Below are 21,637 nucleotides of genomic sequence, written 5' to 3' on the forward strand. Positions count from 1 at the left end.
TAAAAGCCCTATGGTGATGGGGACAGAGCACAGGTTGTAGACACGGCTGGAAATGTCTAGCTCCTACCTGCATGTAGGTGGTGCTGGGGTGATGGCTGCTATGAGTTGGGGGTTAAATAGTAACTCTCTTTGGCAGCTCCCTGCATGACTGAGCAACCCCCTGGCATTGCTCACCCCACAAGGAGAAGGACCTAGAAAAGGTAGTCTAAACGTTGCCTTAACTTTACATGCAGCCAGCCACTACAAAAACATTATTAATCGCAATCTGGAACATCAGAACACTATTCAACTGTAATGACCATAACAATCTCACTTTGAGACCAAAAAGGTCTGCGCTTGTGGCACGCAAGCTTCATTGCCACAACATTGATATTGCAGCCCTTAGCGAAACACACAAGTGGAGAGCATTCACTCACTGAACAAGAAGGCTATACATTTTACTGGAGAGGACTTCCTAAGGGTGAATGGCATCTTCGTGTGATTGGCTTTTCTGCAAAAACCTCTCTCTTGCGCCAAATTCCTGAGACGCCCATTGACATTAGTGAACAACTGGTGTCATGGTGGATACCCTTCAGCAAAGGCTGACACATCACCATTATAAGTGCCTATGCCCCTACTCATATTGCAGAGGAGGCAGATCACTTCTTCAGTTCTCTTGACGTGTGCCTGCAATCAATCCAGCATACCAACAGAATTCTTCTTGGCGACCTAAATGGGGCAGTGTTGGTTGGGTGATGCGTGTCGTGAACACAAAACAACACCCTCGCGGCGCACCAGTCACCAGTGTGGCGGGTACCTTGGTGGTGATGGTTAAAGTGGCTATTACACTGGAACAATATTGATGGAGCAGGGTGCTGTCTGACATGACTTCAGTGATCGTGGGGTGGACTTGGGCGGATAAGTTTGGAGGTATTTCTGCTGTGCAGCGGCCCAGCCAGCTGACGTTTTTTGTGATACACGTTCGAAAGAATGGATAACCGTGGATGACTAAAGCATTTATTGTAAACGCATTTTCTTTCTCATTGTAAAAATAACTATATTAAAACAAAATATGATTGAAAAAATTAATCAACATTTATTTCTACTTGAAAGTAGGTATACGGTCCCTGAGAGTCCAGATCAAGACCAAGATTGCCCATTGAACGTAGCTTTCCCGTATGATTAGTTCCCTCAGTAGTTCTGCAAAAGTTACTGCCTGCACACTGCGCAGTAAATGAATCTACCAACCAACCCTTTTGTTTACCATTTCAAAGTCACAGCTGCATCTTATATGCCGGTGCATCGTATATGGCGGGAAATACAGCAACCCTCTCAATGTGTATTCTTACAGCAGCCACTGCTTTCATGTCTGGGACATTTCCCACTGGTAATTGCTATTTTTTTTAATGAGTAAATCCACGTCAAACATTTTGTCAAGAGTGGTAGCGAGAGAGCGTTGTGCGGCGTTCCCGGACAGTGTGACCACGTGCATAGAACTGTGTGTGTTCTCTTGTCACATCTGGCATGATGCAGTAGTGTGGCATCACATGCTGCAGCACTGTCCAGTGGATGTGGCGGTGCCACAACTGTGTGACACCCCATTTGTTTTGTTTTCGTAATGCGGCTGTGCCACTGCAGTGACGCTGCCTTAGGGTTGCCACCCATTCCTTAAAATGTGGTTGCGCTACTTTCTTTTAGCTTAAGATGGCAACGCTAACTGAGACTATTCCCATTGTTTTCTGCTTTGAGCACTCTCGTCATGAGGCTAACAAAAGGAACCCACGTTCTCGTCTTCAACTTGTACAAAGAGACACGCCAGTCCTCATCAAAAGACCGACTGGATTGGCTAGGCTGACGTCAGCTGTTAGTCGGTAGATCGGCATCCTCCCCTCCCCTTCATGAGCCGTCACCTGGCAAGGGTCTATGGTCCCTCCTCGGAGGGATGTACACGCTTGACCCTGACAGCTTCCATGTAGCCCATGTCCCCACCCGTGAGGTGGCGGGAAAAAAAGAAAAAGAAAAAAAGAAAGTGTCGTGTCAGCATTAAAAATTTTCTGATTTTGGAGTTTCGGATAAAGGATTCTCAACCTGATATATATATATATATATATATATATATATATATATATATATATATATATATATATATATATATATATATATATATATATATATATATATATATATATACACACACACACACACACACACACACACACACACACACACATACAAGTCTGAAAAAAAAACAAGTTGTTGTACTCAGAATAATTTATAGACTTTATATAAAGCACATGAGCATACACACACACACACACACACACACACACACACACACACACACAACATAACATAACATGCACCTGATAACTGTTGAATCTACTATTCAAAATTATGAACTATGTAATAAATATCTAAATATGAGATAACATGAGGACTACATAGGATAAGCACCTGGAAAGCACCTGGTAGGGGTAAAAGGCTGATAAATGATGTGATGGCAGTGAGAGTATATGATAAGTATAGCAAACCATTTGAATTTGAATTTCAAATCTTTTCATGCAAGTACAGGCAACCCCCAATACTTGCCTGTTTGTTAATCAACATGCAGTCCATGCCAATTTGATTTTTAATTACTATTATTATTATTATTATTATTATTATTATTCAACGCTGTGTGACTGTCATCCTCCTGCCTGCCAGCTGGTGCTGATGATAGCTAAGGCTCATTTTGGTGTGCAAGACAGAGCAAGACTGTCTTGGACTTCCCTTGTGTAAATCACCAGGACATACTGTCTCGTTCACCTGACAGAGGGGGAGGGCTGATTGAATAGACATTATTATAATTTTGTTACTTGTTGAAGACAACTAGTGACAATTATGAGGTCTACAACACCCAAGGAAATTTTCCCACACTACTTTGCCAGAAATGCCTATAACTCTTATTCTCTTCAGAAATTAACAAATAACATAGACCCACAGTGATATTGCTGCTGCTGATGATATGTATGTTTACTTGTAGGCTTTTAATAGAAAGTCATTAATCTCTGCAGCCTGTGACTATAATTGTGAGCAACTGACTTATATACATAAAAATGGGCGAGATAATGTCAACGGGTGTTCTTTTTGTTTCCAGTTTAATGTATTCAGATTCTTGAAGAAAGTGTGGGGTAATAATTTACCATTTGAAAATGAAGCTGTTCTTTGCCATGGTAATATCACAACTATAGTTGGTTCCACCAGACCCGGCGGGCCTAAGCCCTCAAGGGTGGACTCGCGGACTTGGCATCATTGCAAAGAGAGAGAGAGAGAGAGAGAGAGAGAGAGAGAGAGAGAGAGAGCAGCCTATTTCCTCTCTCTCTCTCTCTCTCTCTTTGTATCAGTGAGGTGTCAATCTTTTGACTCTCTCTCTCACACACACACACACACACACACACACACACACACACACATGACCCAACTCCAGGAGGCCGGCCTTTCATCCTTATACTCCGTGAAATCTGTGTGTATTGCCAGTGAATCAGTGGGATATTTTCCATGATCTTACGTCTGTGTCCCTCTCCTCCACTTTCCTCCAAAAATCTATTTCTTTATCACAACTAATATAAGGAAATACAGTTCAGTAGTCACATGTCATCTACACAACACAAATTTCTCTGTATATTTTTGCATACATCTCAAAATTATCAATTAATTTATGTTCATGTGCACCATTTAATTTTGCATATATATATATATATATATATATATATATATATATATATATATATATATATATATATATATATATATATATATATATATATATATATATATATATAAAAATACATGATGATTATGTTAAAACTTGTTATATTTAGTAGTGACGTTTGAAATATAGCGTTCGTGGCCAGCCCGGATATGAAGCGGGGCTCTGTTTATGCCCAGCCGTAGTGAAGGGGTTAATAACAGGCATATAGGAGTCAGAGGGGGGAATATATATACTGTATTTTACGGCTTACAAGACGCTGCATCTTGGAAGACGCACCCTAATATTGGAGGGAAATTTTGAGAAAAAAAAAATTAAGTCATTCTCACACAAGAACAGCTTCACCATATCCATGAATTTATGTAACGTTTTCTTAAAACTATCTATTGTCTCAGCACTCACCACAAATGTACAACTAGGCAATTTCAACTACCGTTGGTAAATACATACACACTGAAACAGTGGGTCCCCGACATAAACATGGTGGCATGTAGGCTATTGGTTTGTTTACATTCATCACTCGTTCGATTTTGTCCGTATGGTGATGACATACTAGTTGGTGGTTAGTAAACTTACTATACATCTTTCATTGTCCAAGGGTGGTTGTATTTCCATAAAAGTGAATTAAAAAAAGCCAATCCAAAGGCTTGCTGGTCTATGGAAATAAGCCACCTGTACCATCAAGATCAAGAGCGGAATGGCTCCCGCTGCTGCCAATACAAAGGCCTGGCTGGGGAGAAATCCCAAGCCACCTGTGACATCAAGATCATAATGTATCAGCTACCAGCCGCACAATAAACAGTAGACGGTTGGGTCACATTTGGGCTTGTGGCTTGGCTCCAGGAAGGTTTATGGTATTGGAAATACTTGTAGAAAGTAAGTACTGAGGTTATATCATATAAAAGGCTGAATTAAATAGTTACTTAAGTTAACCTCATAATGTAATGACAACATACAAATCCACGTCCCTATCGACCGAGCCAATACGGTGACCGTCCAAGCTCACTTGAGCCTGGACGTTGCTGCCACAATACAACATTCATCTTGGAAGACGCACAAGTATTTTTCATGGTATTTTTTAGGAAAAAAAGTGCGTCTTGTAAGCTGAAAAATACGGTATGTCCAGTATTGTCCAGAGCGGAGTTTTTAGAGAAAGTTTGTGAAGAGTTCAGCCTTAGAGATAGATGAGACGGCAGTGTTGCCGTTAGAATTAAGAAGAGGAGGGGAAGATGAAGTGAAATTTGAAGAGATGTTTGGCTGGGTGCCAAAAGTCTCTGGAAGAATTAGAAAAAGCAAGGTTTTTGACATTTACTATGGATGAAAGAGCTTTTGGGAAGTCGAAGAGTAGAAGAATAGATTTGCATAGCCTCAAATCAAAACAAACTTGCAATCATACAGAAGTGCAAATTTTGAAGCTTGTAGCAATCGTGGCATGATGAATTTTAACATAAAGACACCTATATGTTTACATTTATTCTATAATTTATATCTAAAGTATACAAAGCAAATACTAGTTTAAAACTGCAATGAAAGAATAAAGAACACTAAGCCACAACAACGATACATAGAAAACAATGAAAACATAATAGAAGGTTTTTATTCACATAGAACCATTTAAATGAGAACAAGGAATCACTTTCAGTGTGTAAAAGTAAGTGCTGTTGCAAAGGGAAAGCCTCCGACACTCATCTGATTTGATCTTGGTCCATGTCTTTTTTTTCCATCTGAATTAGTAAGAGGAGATATGAGGTTTCCAATTGAGATTTTGAGTTAAGAATAGACCAAGTTTAGTGTAGAAAAAGGTGACAGCTGAGTGTTATCAAGGAATAGAGGAGAGGTGTTTGGAAAATTATGTCGAGTTAATAGGTGAAGAAATTGAGTTTTCGAGATGTTGAAGGACACCAGGTTCCACCTACCCCAATCAGAAATGATGGCAAAGTCTGAGGTTAAGCATTCTGTGGCCTCAAGTCTAGAGTCTTATAATTCCTGTTGGGAAGGTCTTTTGCTGATAGAAGTTGAATAATGAAGAGTAGAGTCATCGACAGAAAAAGAGTGGGAGATAGTACAGAGCCCTGTGGGACACCACTGTTGATAGGTTTAGGGGAAGAACAGTGACCGTCTACCACAGCAGAGATAGAACAGCAGAAAAGAAAACAGGTACAGAGAGGGATAGAATCCGTAGGAGGGTAGTTTAGAAAGCAAAGATTTGTGCCAGACACAGGCATTTCAGATGACAAAAATGACACTAGGTAGTTTGGTAAAATTTACTTAACCATACGAACCTCATAATTGTGACTAGTTTAATGTGTGATGTGCTTAATAAATAACAAAATTATAGGGTTGGTTGGTCTCATCCTCCACTCCCCCCTTTAACCTCAGCCAAGCAACCTGCCTGCTGGAAGTACTGTAAGATGCTTGTATTATTTTTCCTAGTTAATAAATAAAAAGGTGTAAAATAAAGAAAATCATATTTAAACATAATTTTTTTTCTGGGATCAGGGAGGTAGTCAGGCACATTACTCCCCTTTTTACATGTATTCTCATGGGAGAAGAGGATTCATTACTTGACATGATGTAATTTGACCCCATTCATTGGAATGTAACCCTCTAGAATAGCAGGGGTTGCCTGTACACACACACACACACACACACACACACATATAAAATATATATGTATATATATATATATATATATATATATATATATATATATATATATATATATATATATATATATATATATATATATATATATATATATTCATAGGAGATTTATTTTTCATATATAAATGTATCTGCCACAGTTTTAACAGTACCAGCATCACCGGAATATCATATGTAGCACCAATGACAGCGCTAGCTGTTGCACAACTCTGGTAACAAGTGTATTTGACCAAACATATTTGTTTTGAGGAAGCATGACAAACTATTTACAATTCTGGTTGTAGTTGGACTAGACTTCTGCAATTGGTATTGTCAAGTATTTAATTCCTTGTAAATTATGGTAACTGTACCTTATTTATCTCAAATTGTCACTAATGTATAAGAATAAATACATGTGTATTTACATTTCAGCTCTAATCATCATTAATAAATGGAAATAATATACATACATGTACACAAAATTTACACACACACACACACATACACACACACACTCTAACTTCATGCATCCACACCTAACATTCTTTTTCCTCAGGCAATGTTCTGGCTTCGCAAGAGACCTTCTATCTCGGCATCAGGCACCTTGTGGACAGTTAACAGATGGACCTTCATGTGATAGTGCCGAGACAACACCTTCTTGCACACTGGGCATTTTGTTCTCAGTTGATGAACCTGTACAGGAAAAAAAAAAATTTTACAGAGGAAGTTATTTATTTACCCTGAAAACATAAATTCAAAGGAAATCTCATCAGCCATCCATTATCACCTTTATAGAACAGATTTAATAAATTCATACATTTCCCTTCACTTCCCTTCACAGTTTTACCTCTCAACCCTTGGACTATGGGTGTAGTTACATCACATATCTGCTGCCTTGGCCATGACTATAGGTGTAGTATACAGTACCCTCCCGAGTTTCGCGCTTCCTTCATTCCACAGGTATAGCGCTAAACTCATGGATCGTGAAATTCGGGGTATTGAAAACACTGAAAAAGCGCTTATTTGTTCCGGCCCGTGGAAAAGATGACATTTTTTTCCCCCACTTTACGCCCTTGTTATCTCAAAATACGTACTGTGTATAAAGGAAGAAAATGTGAAGAGAGAATGGGTCATTTTGAAGCCACAGCTGAAGGTGGCTGGCTGCCTTACGATTGGCTGATAGTTCTGAATACAAGTAATTCTCGATTTACGCGAGTATTGCGTCCATGAAGAGGTCACGTAAATCAAAAACAATGTAAATCAAACAAGAGGTAGGTTTCTGTCGAAAAATAAATATTCACTTCATTCAGTGGAGAGAGAGAGAGAGAAAGAGAACACACATATCACCGAGATATCCACTCAGGCACTCAGTCTCAGCCTCAGCCTCACTCGTGTGAAGAAGAAATTAGGGACACCATGAGCGACTGGCTAGTATTGGTACCAGTACTGAGCAGTCTAGTACCGGTAACGTACCGTATAGCTGGTACCGTTAGTACCGGTACCTGCCCACCCCTATTGTTGAGTAGCGTGGCACCGTGGGTACTGTATAGTTGTTCAAGTGGCGCGCGGGAAGAACTGAGCTTAGCTGTGTAGCCGCAGCGCCGTGTGAGTCCAGTTGCATGAGACATCTCATGGCCACTCCAAAAAATATCGCGTATAAGTGAAAAAACGTGTAAATTAAACATTTATTTGAATTTTGGACCCCGCATTATTTAAAAAACGATTAAACCAAACTCGCATAAATCGAGAGTTACCTGTACACCGTGTCTTGGATTTCTTCCCTTTCAGATTGGGCAGTGAAAAAGACTAAAGGAAAGGCTCTGGGAACACCAATTTAGATTTTTAAAGCTAGTTTGCCAGCAGGCTGATGTGCAGAAGCAGCTTGCTGTTGATTTTAGTAGGGTATTTAGCCAGATCGCTTTCTTTTTTGCCTGCCAGAATAGACAGTTGGGCCAGGTCCACTTTACATGAAAAAAGGAGCAAAAAAGGGAGAAAAGATTGATGGAAAGAGATGCGGAGCGGTCGGGGAGTGCATGACTGTGACTTGGAATTTGAGTGAGGGCCACGGCAGCCGACTGCGAGCGTTCTTCTTGTCTACATCTATAAATTTTGGCTATATGATTATTCTGATAGTAAGGATAATGGGGGAGGCGGTGGCTGAGTGGTTAGCGTGACGGCCCCATGTTCAGGAGCTCCAGGAGGCTGGCCTGAAGACCACCCATCAACCCGGGCTCTAGATAACCTCTCCAAAGAGAGGCTCAAAGATGAGGTCCGGGGGGCAGCATGAGCCGACACAAGATGGCGCCACATCGCTAAATTCAGATCCAAAGAAGAGACTTAACGATATTGCTCGGGCCTCCCTACTGCAGAAACCCAACTGATTGGGTAAGCGCCACGATGATGTCATCAGACTCAACAGCCAGTCACAGCAATTCTTTGAAAAATTTTCAGCCAATCATACGGCTGCCTCACTCAGCTGTGGCGGCCAACGTTGCCAGATTGTCGTACTCAGCCGCTTATATTTCCGACTTCCTACCCCAAAACGGTCTTCTAGGCTGCAATAACGAAACTCTTTTATAGTTATCGTTAAAAGAGTTAGATCCTGATGTTTCTTGGCAATAGTTAGGCAACTTAGGCATCAGAAACCGGTAAATACTATGCTCTGAGTACGATAACCCTCACCTTACACACGGCAGGAAAGTACTTTTACCCAGAAAATGGTTGAACCACTAAGGAAAATGCGGCGGCCAAGGTTCAGTGAGTCTGAGCTACTGACAATGGTTGAGGAGGTGGAGAAAAGAGAGGCAGTCATCATGGGGAAACATGACTACGGAGTATAACGGGCAAGTCGTCCTCAGCCTCTTATGTTTGCCGATTTCTTTACCAGGGAGGGGGCTGGGGTGGAGGTAAGCAGCAGCAAGGCAGCGCTTGAATTGATATTTTAGTTGTGCGCAATGTGTACAGATCATCATTTTATAATTGAATTTGCTCTGTGTACTCTAAAACCTATATTTAACCCTTTCCTTGCTAAGCGCTCGCAACGAGACTATCCTCCCAGGTGCGCTCGGGCACCCCAGCGGGGGAAGGGGATCTCTTTTAACCGCTGTATCTCAAAAACTATTCATCACAGCTACAAAACAAAAACAACATTGGAAAGAGGAAGCCAAGATCTATAAGATTCGGTTATGTAAGCCTCTCCTGTGAATGTACAGGCACGTTCAGGGGGTGTTTTTTGCTGCAAGTGCGACTGGCGCTCGCAGCGAGCTTTTAGCACCACCAGCAAGTGACGCTAGTGCTCGCTCTTTTAACCTCTGTATCTCATAAACTATACATCACAGTTAAAAAACAAAAACACCATTGGAAAGAGGAGGCCAAGATCTATAAGTTTTGGTAATGTAATCCTCTCCTGTGAATGTACAGGTACGTTCAGGGAGTGTTGCCTGTGAAGATGTACATTTATACATGCACAATGGTCAGCTGTAAGGCAACTACTGAGTAGATCTCTTGATGACAGCCTATCGTGACAGGCTATGCCCCTCTTCACCGTGCATGCATGTAAATTTTTGCGTCTGTAGGTCGCGCCAGTTCCCGGCTGTGAAGCCTATAGTACAGAGGTCCAGCACATTCCCGTCAGATTTTTGTATTTAGGCAACATGTCTTGAGCGCATCGAACAGCAGTATTGCATCAAGTTTTGTCAGAAGCTTGGTGATAAGCAAGTGCAAACTATCCACAAGATTCAGCAAGCCTTTGGCGATGAGGCTATGGGCATTACACAGATAAAGGAGTGGTATAACCGCTTCAAACAAGGGCAAACCTCTGTCGAGAGCAAGGCATGGTCTGGCAGACCATCCTCCAGCAGAAGCGAGGAATTCCTTGAGAATGTTCGTCGCATGGTCATGGAAGACCATTGTGTAACCATCAGTGAGATTGTAGAAGTTGGAATAAGCACAGGATCAGTTCACAATTTTAACAGGAGATCTGTGCATGCGAAGAGTGTCAGCGAAATTCGTTCCCAAGTTGCTGTTGGAGCAGTAGAAACACCTCCACCTGGAAATTGCTCAGGACGTGCTTGACTGTGCTAACAACGACTCTGACTTTATGAAGACCATCATCACTGGTGATGAGACATGGGTTTATGGATACGACCCGGAAACAAACTTTCAATCATCACAATGGAAGCATCCCCAACAGCTTTGCAGATATTGTTAAAGTAATGTTGATGTTTTTTTGACTCCAGTGGTATTGTACATCATGAATACGCACAACAAGGACAAACAGTTAATAAGGAGTACTATCTTGAGATTATGCGTCGCCTACGTGACGCTGTGCAACGAAAAAGACCGGCAATGTATGCGGCGAAAAACTGGAAGCTTCACCATGATAATGCACCGGCTCATTCTGCCCAGCTGATCCAAGGTTTCCTGGCCAAAAACAACACTCCACTTGTTGGACACCCTCCCTATTCTCCGGACATGGCACCTTGTGACTTCTGGCTGTTCCCTAAACTGAAAACAACCCTGAAAGGGAAGCGTTTTGAGATGCGAGAGGAAATTATGAGAAAAGCGACGGCAGAGCTCTACACTATTACAGTTAAGGATTTCCAGAAATGTTACCAGCAGTGGCAGCACCGCTGGGAGAAGTGTGTGAACTCCCAAGGAGAGTACTTTGAAGGTCATTAAATAAAATTTGTGATATATATAAAATTCTTTTCTTTATTTCTAAAGGTCGGATACTTTTTGAATGCATGTTGTATATATATATATATATATATATATATATATATATATATATATATATATATATATATATATATATATATATATATATATATATATACAGTGGTACCTTGGAATACGAGTTTAATTCGTTCCAAGACCGAGCTCGTAAACCAATTTACTCGTATTCTAAAACGACTTTTCCTATTGAAATTAATGGAGTTCCACTTAATTCATTCCAGGCCCAAAAAATTTTGAAAAAAATTAAATATATAGGTATTCTCTCACTGCCTTCAGTGGCACCTGTCTTCCTCTTGGGCGCCATTGTGTGTTATGTGGGTGAAAATACTCAAAGAAGTGATCAGAAAGCACATCAGTTCACCTGCCCAACCTCAGACAAACACTGACTGTGTACATGTGCTCGGCCGACCAATAACTTGGGCGGCTGCCACGAGATTGCAGTCGCCGCGCGGGATTTTCAAAACAGTCACAGGCGGATGCTTGCCATTTCCTCACATTTGCTCGTATTCTAGTTTATCGCTCGTACTCTAAATCGATTTTTTACGAGTTGAAATGCTCGTATTCTAATTTACTCGTACACTAAGTTACTCGTATTCCAAGGTTCCACTGTATATCCTCCCGAGTTTCACGCTATCTGAGTTTTGCTATCCTCAAGTTTTGCGCTTAGTCCTAAATTCTCACCATCTCGACTTTCACGCATTACCGCCCCGAGTTTCGTGCTGCTTTGACATGTACAGATCATGTTTACCTACCATCGGCGTCATAGAAAAAAAAATAAATAAATAAAATAAAATAAAAAAAAGCTGCCTTAACCCTTTCCTTGCGCGCAGTGCGGACACGACTATCCCCTCAGGTGCAGTCGGGCAGCCCAATGGGGGGTCTCTTTTAACCTCTGTATCTCAAAAAATATTCATCACAGCAAAAAAACAAAAACACCACTGGAAAGGGGAGGTCCAGATCTATAGGAGTCGGTTATGTATGCCTCTCTTGCACGTATGTACATGCACATTCAGGAAGTGTTGAATGTTAACACTTACGTCGGTGCGTGCGGGATGATCAGCCATATTGAGAGAACTGTGGACATCTCTCCTTCAGACTCTGGCAAGGGAGTATTGCCAACTGCAATATTTACAACTATTTGGTCAAAGAATCAGTCAGGTGATAGGTGAAGCTATGCAAAAATGCCGCTATATTGGGCAAGAACATCCACCAGTTACTCGTTCGTAGATTTGCTGCGCTGGGCTGATATGATTTTCCACCAAATTTAGTGAAGAACCCACTCAATTGGCAATCCTGTGTTGTGAGAATTAGTGTTGGAAAACTCTCATATGCGCGAAATTTGAGTGCAGGTGGAGCTCGCAGCGAGCGTTTAGCAGCACTATCAAATACGCCTAACGCTCACTGCGAGCGTTTAGCAATGAAAGGGTTAAAAGGCGGTGTCACACTGGCCGTTTTCATCCAACAATTGGGGCTATGGGCAACCGCGCATATGCCCAACCGGAAGCAAGTTGTTGGTTGTCCATACGACTGAAAAACAGTTGTGGGTATGTGGGTACCACATGGCTGTATGTACACAGACAGACAACGGCAGTGGCTGAGGAGTGAGGAGCAGTGGAAGGTGGCCCACCAAGAGACTCGTCAAGTGGAATGGCAGAGCTGCTTTGTTTACAATTTGATTGATAGGACATGACGGCAGTGGTCCACTACTCTGGCCTGTGTTGCAAGAAATATCTCCTCGCTGAGATAAGACGTTCTGCTAGCCACCATGCATGCGCGCTGGGGGAATATGTACACAGCAGGAAAAACATTAATTTGCCTGGATTTGTTCTAGTTTGTCCACTTGTGATCTTTGTGAGCGGTGAGGGAAATATAGAAAGTATAAGCAAGTTGAACCTCTCTGCAAGCTATTTTGAGGCTGTGGCAGCAGGCACCGGCAGGTGTACGTACAAGTTTTTTTTTTTTTTTTTTTTTTTTTTTTTTTAATACAAGAATGGAGACAGCTCATGGGCACTAAAAAAGGAAACAATAATAAAAAAAGCCCGCTACTCGCTGCTCCTAAAAAGAATCCAATGAGGTGGCTGAAAGAGAGGTCAATTTTGGGAGGATGTGTCCAGATACCCTCCTCTTGAAAGAGTTCAAGTCGTAGGCAGGAGGAAATACAGATGAAGGAAGATTGTTCCAGAGTTTACCAACATGAGGGATGAAAGAGTGAAGATGCTGGTTAACTCTTGCATAAGGGGTTTGGACAGTATAGGGATGAGCATGAGTAGAAAGTCGCATGCAGTGGGGCTGCGGGAGGGGGGAGGCATGCAGTTAGCAAGTTCAGAAGAGCAGTCAGCATGAAAATATCGATAGAAGATAGAGAGCCAACATGGCGGCAGAATTTAAGAGGTAGAAGACTATCAGTAAGAGGAGGAGAGCTGATGAGACAAAGAGCCTTAGACTCCACTCTGTCCAAGAGAGCTGTGTGAGTGGAGCCCCCCCACGCGTGAGAGGCATACTCCATACGAGGGCGGACAAGGCCTCTGTATATGGATAGCAACTGTACGGGGAAGAAGAACTGGCGTAGACGATACAGAACGCCCAACCTCGAGGAAGCTGATTTAGTGAGAGAGGAGATGTGAAGTTTCCAGTTAAGATTTTGAGTTAAGGATAGACCGAGGATGTTTAGTGTTAAAGATGGTGACAGCTGAGTGTTGTCGAAGAATAGGGGATAGGTGTTTGGAAGATTGTGTCGAGTTGATAGGTGGAGAAATTGGGTTTTTGAGGCATTGATGGACACGAGGTTCCTTTTACCCCAATCGGAAATGATAGTAAGGTCTGAGGTTAAGTGTTCTGCAGCCTCTAGCCTGGAGTCATGTAATTCCTGTTGAGAGGGTCTTCTGTTAAAAGAAGTTGAATAATGCAGAGTGGAGTCATCAGCATATGAGTAGATAGGACAGTTTGTTATGGAAAGAAGATCATTGATGAATAACAGGAAGAGAGTGGGTGATAGGACAGAGCCCTGTGGAACAAAACTGTTAATAGGTTTAGGGGAAGAATAGTGACTGTCTACCACAGCAGAGATAGAACGGCCGGAAAGGAAACTGGAGATAAAGGAACAGAGAGAAGGATAGAATCCGAAAGAGGGCAGTTTAGAAAGCAAAGACTTGTGCCAGACTCTATCAAAGGTTTTCGATATGTCTAGCGCAACTGAGAAAGTTTCACCGAAACGGCTAAGAGAGGATGACCAAGAATCAGTTAAGAGAGCAAGAAGATTGCCAGTAGAACACCCCTTGCAGAACCCACACTGGCAATCAAATAGAAGGTTAGAAGTAGAAAGGTGCTTTTGAATCTTCCGGTTAAGGATTGATTCAAAAGCTTTAGATAGACAGGAAAGTAAAGCTATAGGGCAGTAGTTTGAGGGATTGGAACAGTCACCCTTCTTAGGCATAGGCTGTACGAAGGCGTACTTCCAGTACGAAGGAAAGGTAGATGTTGATATGCAGAGGCGAAAGAGTTTGACCAGGCAGGGTGTCAGCACGGAAGCACAGTCTTTAAGTCTTTAAGGAGGTACTCCATCAGGTCCATAAGCCTTCTGAGGGTGGAGGCCAGAGAGGGCATAGAAAACATAATTCCTAAGAATTGGCATTGAAAAGTCAATCACGTGAACACGGTCACCCAACTGAGGGAATCGTGTTCCACGGGTGATGTTCTGGAAATTTACCCGTCTCTCTTCCTTCCATTTAACTGCAGCAACAAGTCCATAAGTTGGGTAATGGCTGCACAAGCCGCGTCAGCCCTTACTTTAGCAGACAACGCCACGTGGATACAGGACAACTGCTTTGATTATGGGCAACCGACCTTCGCCGTGTGTGACGCACACCCAGAAAGGTTGGAGTTGCCGGTTGCCCCTACCGCCAACGCGGTTGGAGGAAAAAGGCCCAATTTGACACCAGCAGCTTTAGATTCCCTCAGTTGGGTGACCGTGTTCACATGTGCTTGGGCAGGATTCACAGAGATGCGTGCTAATGGCCCGGGGTAAAACAACGAACTATCGATTTTACAATCACTGTTAACTTCAGAACAAAGCTTTCATTTCGTCGTTTCTTTTGCAGGCGGCACAGGGCGACTTTGCCGTGTGTGACACACACCCGGAAAAGTTGGAGTTGCCGGCTGCCCCTACCGCCAACACGGTTGGAGGAAAAAGGGACAGTGTGACACCAGCTTACGTACAACCAACAACTCACCCCCAGTTTTGCACATGGACAACCACACTTGCCCGTAGCCCTAACGGTTGGAGGAAAACAAACAGTGTGACAATGCCTAAAGGCAGCGAGGCTGCTGATTGGGTGGGCGCCGTCGATGACATCATCAGACTCAGCGAATCACAAGCATGTTTCCAGAACTGCCAGCCAATCGTATGGCAGCCGCCTTCAACTGCGGTTTCAAAACGACCCATTCTCACCTCCCATTTTTTTCCTTTTACCAAGGTAGGTATTTTGAGAAAAAAGGGAGTAAAGGCGAAAGAAAAAAAGTCATCTCCACAGGACCGTTGCATTCTGGGATATATCAGCTGAAAAGCGAAATGCGTTGAACCCAGATGTTACATAGTGTGCTTTGTGGTATTTGCTGAAGAAAAAAAATGAAAAGAAAGCATTTGTTAGTTAGTGAGTGGTTAACTTGAAGACAAAGGGACGGTGTGTTACAGCTTGCTATCAGTAAATGCTACAAGAACACAACAGTGAGGACCCAGACACGATGAGGCAATGGCTACATTTGGACAAGACTCAAGTCCAAGACTTGCTCAACCTGATAACTCCAGGCTTACCTAACTTTGTAGAACTCATTGTGGTACTGGAATAAACACGCGGATAGCTACTGAACCAATCAGCTGACACACTCTTCTTATTCTTGTGACCACAACTTACCTACCTCATGAGAAAATAACCGACATGCTGGTGACTGCTTTTTTTACTAGAATTTCGATGAGTTTCCTGTGAAATGCAGCCGACTTTGAATCTCTGTACAAAATTCTCGAGAAACTAGCGATTTAGTGACCGTGTTCACACGTGCTGGGGCGAGATTCACAGAGATGCGCACTAAAGGCCTGCGGTAAAAGCTACGAACTAATTATTTAACTATCAAGGTTGACTTCAGATTTACAAAGCTTTCGTTTTGTCATAGTTAAAGGCTGCTGATTGGACGAGCATTGTCGATGATGTCATCGGACTCGGCGAATCACAAGCATGTTTTCAAAACTATCAGCCAATCATCAGGAAGCCAGCCGCCTTCAGCTGCTGCTTCAAAACGACCTGTTCTCTCTTCACAATTTCTTCCTTTATACACAGTACGATTCTGAGATAATAAGGGAGTAGAGTGGAAAAAAAGTCAGCTTCACAGGCCGGAACCAATAAGCACTTTTTCAGTGTTTTCAATACCCCGAGTTTCGCGATCCGCGAGTTTAGCGCTATACCTGCCGAACGAAGCAAGCACAAAACTTGGGAGGGTACTGTATACTGTTTGATACAAGTTTGTTTATTCGTGTGCTTGTATTCAAGGTAGAGTATCAATGCAAATCAGTATGTTTGGGATTTATAAACACTAGGGTTTTATTTGTAAACATAAACATAGCTTGAATTTCAATCACAACAATTTCACGTATTCACAAACTAGAAATGCACAGGTGACACATCTATCAAAATTCCTGCATTGTTGATAGACAGATGAAATGAAATGTACTATATAGACATGAAGCCTAATTTGTGCTTCAGCCTCACTCATATTATACGCTCATCAAGTGGAGTAACCTCAACCACAAATGGCTGCAGTTCGATGGAGGTGTCTACAACTACCCCCTTAAGGTGGGCACCATTGCTTATGCCAGACCAGAAGTAAGTGACCCCCCCCCTACTGATCTCGCCACTGCCAGGCCTCCTCATCTCAAGTCTCACTATGTCCACCCTCAGCCTTTTGAGCTCATCAGATAGGTAGGGCAGTCAGTGATCCTACAAGAGGCTCATGACATTCCTGGAGCCCACACAAATACCCTCAAAAAGTTAAACTCTGTGCCTGGTTCTGCAGGCAGGCACCACATTCTGCACCACCACAGCCACCCCCAAAACAAAAAAAAGGGGCTAGGAGGTCCTTAATCCTTTGAGGTGCAGGGGTCCCATAGGCTTTGCCCTGCACCTGTCACTGATGGTGGGCTTGCCCAATTGGGATGCATCAGAGAAGCCTGCTGCAAGGTTGGGCCCCCCAGAAAATCTGTACAGGTAACTCTCGATTTACGCGAGTTTGGTTTACGCGTTTTTGAAATAATGCGGGGTCCAAAATCCAAATAAATTTTTAATTTAGGCGTTTTTTTCACTTATACGCGATATTTTATGGAGTGGCCACCAGATGTCTCACGCAACTGGACTCACACGGTCACACAGCTGAGCTCAGTCCTTCCCGCGCGCCACTTGAACAACAATACAGTACCTACGCTGCCACGGTATTCAACAATAGGGTAGGGCAGGTACCGGTACCAGTACCGGTACTAACGGTACCAGCAATACGGGACGGTACTGGTACCAGACTGCTCGGTACCGGTACCAATACTAGCCAACCCCTCATGGTGTCCCTCATTTCTTCCTCACACGAGAGAGGCTGGGAATGAGTGCCCGAGTGGATATCTCGGTTCTGGTGACACGCGGCATGCAGCTGTTTGTTGTGTGGGTGTGGTTGTGTGGTTTGTAAACAATACAAATGGCGGCCGGGCTGGGATTGCGTGAAATAACTCCTCGTACAAGACTCATGATGTACAGTTTTTGATATCATATTCACCCCATTATTCTCACTAATATTAATAATTAATAATGAACACATGGACATTTTTTTCTAACATGATTTTTTATGTAGCTTGTACTGCTCCTTAGTTATACAATCTTAAGCCACCTGTGACATCAAGATCAAGATCATACAAATGGCGCCCGACGGAAAAACGGGATAACAGCAAGGCATGGACGATCTTCCACCGATTTAGTCTTTGTATAGTAGTTATTAGATCGCCCTGTATTCTATGGTAACATATTATAGGACAGCTACGGACTATGAAGGATTATAAACAATAATAAAGGTAAGTTTGCCGTTGTTATTGGATAAGACGAAAAACAGACCCTTAAAAACATCCCAAAGAAGAAAAAAATCATTAAAAATTTGTACATTCAGCGTATAACGCGCAGGGCTAAATTTTCAGGCATTTTTTATGCGAAAAAAATGCGCGCTATACGCCGAAAATTACGGTATTTATTTTTCGACAGAAACCTACCTCTTGTTTGATTTACATTGTTTTTGAATTACGCGACCTCTTCAAGAACGCAACACTCGCGTAAATCGAGTTACCTGTATCAGGTTTGAGGCTTGCACCACGACCACTACCTCTTCTTGTTTTGTTTTTGGCCTTGATGGGGGGTTTTGGTAAGGGAGGGGGTGTAAACACCTCCTCCACACCAGCTCAGATCAGGAGCTGGTCTGACTCCACACCATGTGGCAGAGATGCAGAACCCCTGGGAGGATAAATCCCTCGGTTCAATGGTCACATATCAATTTTGCTATTTCTATGCAGCTTCTGTGCTGGAAATTGTCTATTTTCAAATAAACAATAAAATTCCTCTCAGGCCAGCTATATATAACAGGTTTTTATCACTGACTGTCAATTTTGTGATTCATGTCTGAGGGAGTTTTCTCAAAGGCTCAATGTAAATCTCTCAGAGTGGGGCATGATACACTCTATATTATCAGTGATGTAATATACTATGCCCAACATATCCCTAAGCCATAATTTAAATGCTGTGAGCAATAGAATTTTATTTATTTATTTTTTTTATCAAAATTGTATGCTGCAGACTTTACATGAATTAAAGTTTGTGGTTCTACAAGGTTACAGAGAATTGCTGGTGATGCATTTTAAAAATATACTCATTTGGATTTGCAACAACTTTTTGAGGGACACATTTTACTTACTTGATAGTGTGCAACTAGGGAACCTTGGTGCTTGAAAACCTTTCCACACACCTTACACACAGGGAACCCTCCATCACTGTAGTTTAAGTTAAGACTGAGAGGTGCTTGGCTCTCTCCCATCACCCAGTCCCCTGCAAGAAAAAGCATCTAATTAAATAACAAAGGAAATAAATATCATTACAGAACTACTTGATCCAAATAACACGGCCTTTTTCTTTTTTTTAATATTCCAGCCTATGGTGCCGGTAGGCTTACTTGGTTAGGTCTGATGGTCGGCCCCAGCCTGTAATGTTACAGGCTAGTGTTTTATAGTGGCACCATCTTGCTTGCTGCATCATGCTGCCTCCGGAGCTCATCTTTGATTCTCTCTTTTGAGAGAGAATCTAGAGTCCGGGTTGAAAGGTGGTCTTCTGAACAGCATTACCAAGCTTACAGTTGCTGATATTTTGTCTCCTAAATTTGGGCTCTTTATATTATCAAGTACCGTATTTCCCACCATATAAGATTCACTTTTTTACAAAAAAGATTCGAAAAATCACCCTGTGTCTTATATGCCGATGGTTAGGCTTTGGTAGGCCTAAGGGTTATTGTTACTGGTACGAAACCAACATTCAAAACACCTCCATTTGACACAATAGTTCCCAGATGTCCCCAGAATGAAATATACTGTATTTTGAGGTGTGTAACGGGCACTTTTTTCCACTCAGAAAATTCCAAAAGGTTACCCCTGCACGATATATCCAGAAGGTACAAATTATGATTAATTTAAATAATGAATAGTGTGATGCATTAGAAAAGGAAAATGTGAATAAGCAGAAGAGAGGAGGAGAACATGACCATACAGGTCACAAGAGAAAGAAGATGCGTCACACAGCGCCAAGGCACGTTGTGACCACGAAAATCAACATACAAGTGAACACGAAACACAACACACAACACCCCCGCGGCACACCAGTCACCAGTGCGCTGGGTACCTTATAGTAGTTCCATCTGAAACTGGCTGATGGGGTGTGGGCCCGAATGGGTCTCTCCTTCTGTACCACGCTGCCACATCTCTGTCTCCAATTATGGGATTAGTCAGGGTGTGAAGTGGACCCACCATTAGCCTCCCTTCATTCTCTCTCTCTCTGATTATAAGACAACATATATTAACCCTTTCATGCACCACGACATGATTCGCGGCAAAACGGAATCGTCTACATGAGCTTTTGACTTGAATTGCGTCAAAAACTTTCAAAAATTCACCCCCAAAAAAAGCATCTTTCTGAATCATGTCAAAATTTTTTGTGTCAAAGATCCAAACTAGACCTATAAAATAAACTAATTGTAAACTCTCGTGCCGCTGGATTTGAAGTGATAATTGCCCGTGGTTTAGTTGCCTCTCAGCAGGCAGACTGTGAGCACGACTGTCGTCCCTTTATTTATTTTTTTCAGAGTCGGTAAACTTCGCTATTTATTTGCATTTATTGATATTTATTTTCTTTCATAAGGCAGAATAATCTCTTCCAAAACCAACGATATATAATAATGCCAGGAAAAAAAGAATACTCGTGGGTGAAATTGATAAAATTTTCGCTGCACGGTCAGGTCATTCCACGAGGCCCCCTAGGGAGGCCCAGACAGAGGCCCAGACAGATGTCGCAGTGGAAAGAGAAACTTAAACTTTTGGTGTGTGAAAGGGTTAAAACTATATAAGGACTTTATTTCATACATTCCATAAAATTTTAAAAATGATAAATTGAGGTATAAGTGGATCGGCTTGTGGAAAGAGAGCCACTCCCAAAATCTTTCATAGTTTCACAGTCCCTACCTCCTCTTCTTTACATTTGTTCTCTGCCTAATCCTTCCTTCATTCTCTCTCTCTCTCTCTCTCTCTCTCTCTCTCTCTCTCTCTCTCTCTCTCTCTCTCTCTCTCTCTCTCTCTCTCTCTCTCTCTCTCTCAAGCTTTCATGGATAAGACACCTTTTCCAGAAGTGTTTTGGTTGTTGGCTTTCTTGTCTAAAAAGTATTTGTTTACATTGTAAATAAGTTCTTTCTCGCGGCTGTGTAGCCAACGAAAAGGGCGTGGAGAGGCAGGGAGAGGGAGAGGTGGAGGTAACAGGACACCCTCTGAGCCTTCCATCCTGGTATGTGACCTTGAGGGAAGTGACCTGGCTCAGGTTAAGCACAGTAACAACTTTGGAATACAATGTTGTCAGGTGTTGTGGTATTTATACAAAATCTTTGTTATGATCCTAAAAATTAAACAATCTTAACCCCTTCACTCCGGCGACGCCGACGTCGACGTCACCGTATAGAAAGGGTTAGTCCTCTTCTAAACCTCTTAAGCCTCTTCTATTTCCTCTTAATCCTCTTCTAAACCTCTTAAGAGGAAATGGAAGAGGATTAACCCTTTCATTGCTAAACGCTCGCAGCGAGCGTTAGGCGTACTTGCTGGTGGCGCTAAACGCTCACTGCGAGCTCCACCCGCACTCAAATCTCCCACGCATGAATGTTCCAACACTAATTCTCACAACACAGGATTGCCAATTCAGTGGATTCTTC

At 42.3% G+C, this 21,637-nt stretch overlaps 2 protein-coding genes across 6 annotated transcripts in view; one reads left to right on the forward strand and one right to left on the reverse strand.

Moving 5' to 3' along the window:
• LOC126997337 (actin-related protein 5-like) overlaps positions 1–7,092 on the forward strand; it is a 141,053-nt gene extending 133,961 nt beyond the window's left edge. For all 4 annotated transcript variants that reach the window (XM_050858379.1, XM_050858380.1, XM_050858378.1 and 1 more), the window contains one exon: positions 6,927–7,092. The gene's annotated coding sequence lies outside the window, so the exon portion shown is untranslated. The remainder of the gene's footprint in view (positions 1–6,926) is intronic.
• LOC126997338 (broad-complex core protein isoforms 1/2/3/4/5-like) overlaps positions 6,195–21,637 on the reverse strand; it is a 60,177-nt gene continuing 44,734 nt past the window's right edge. For both annotated transcript variants that reach the window (XM_050858382.1, XM_050858383.1), the window contains exons 8-9: positions 19,094–19,224; positions 6,195–7,063 (exon numbers count right to left, since the gene is read on the reverse strand). In XM_050858382.1, coding sequence (XP_050714339.1) covers positions 6,923–7,063; positions 19,094–19,224 — 272 coding nt within the window. In that variant the 3' untranslated portion in view covers positions 6,195–6,922. The remainder of the gene's footprint in view (positions 7,064–19,093; positions 19,225–21,637) is intronic.

This window comes from Eriocheir sinensis, chromosome 12 (genome assembly GCF_024679095.1).
Source record: "Eriocheir sinensis breed Jianghai 21 chromosome 12, ASM2467909v1, whole genome shotgun sequence".
Lineage (NCBI taxonomy): Eukaryota > Metazoa > Arthropoda > Malacostraca > Decapoda > Varunidae > Eriocheir > Eriocheir sinensis.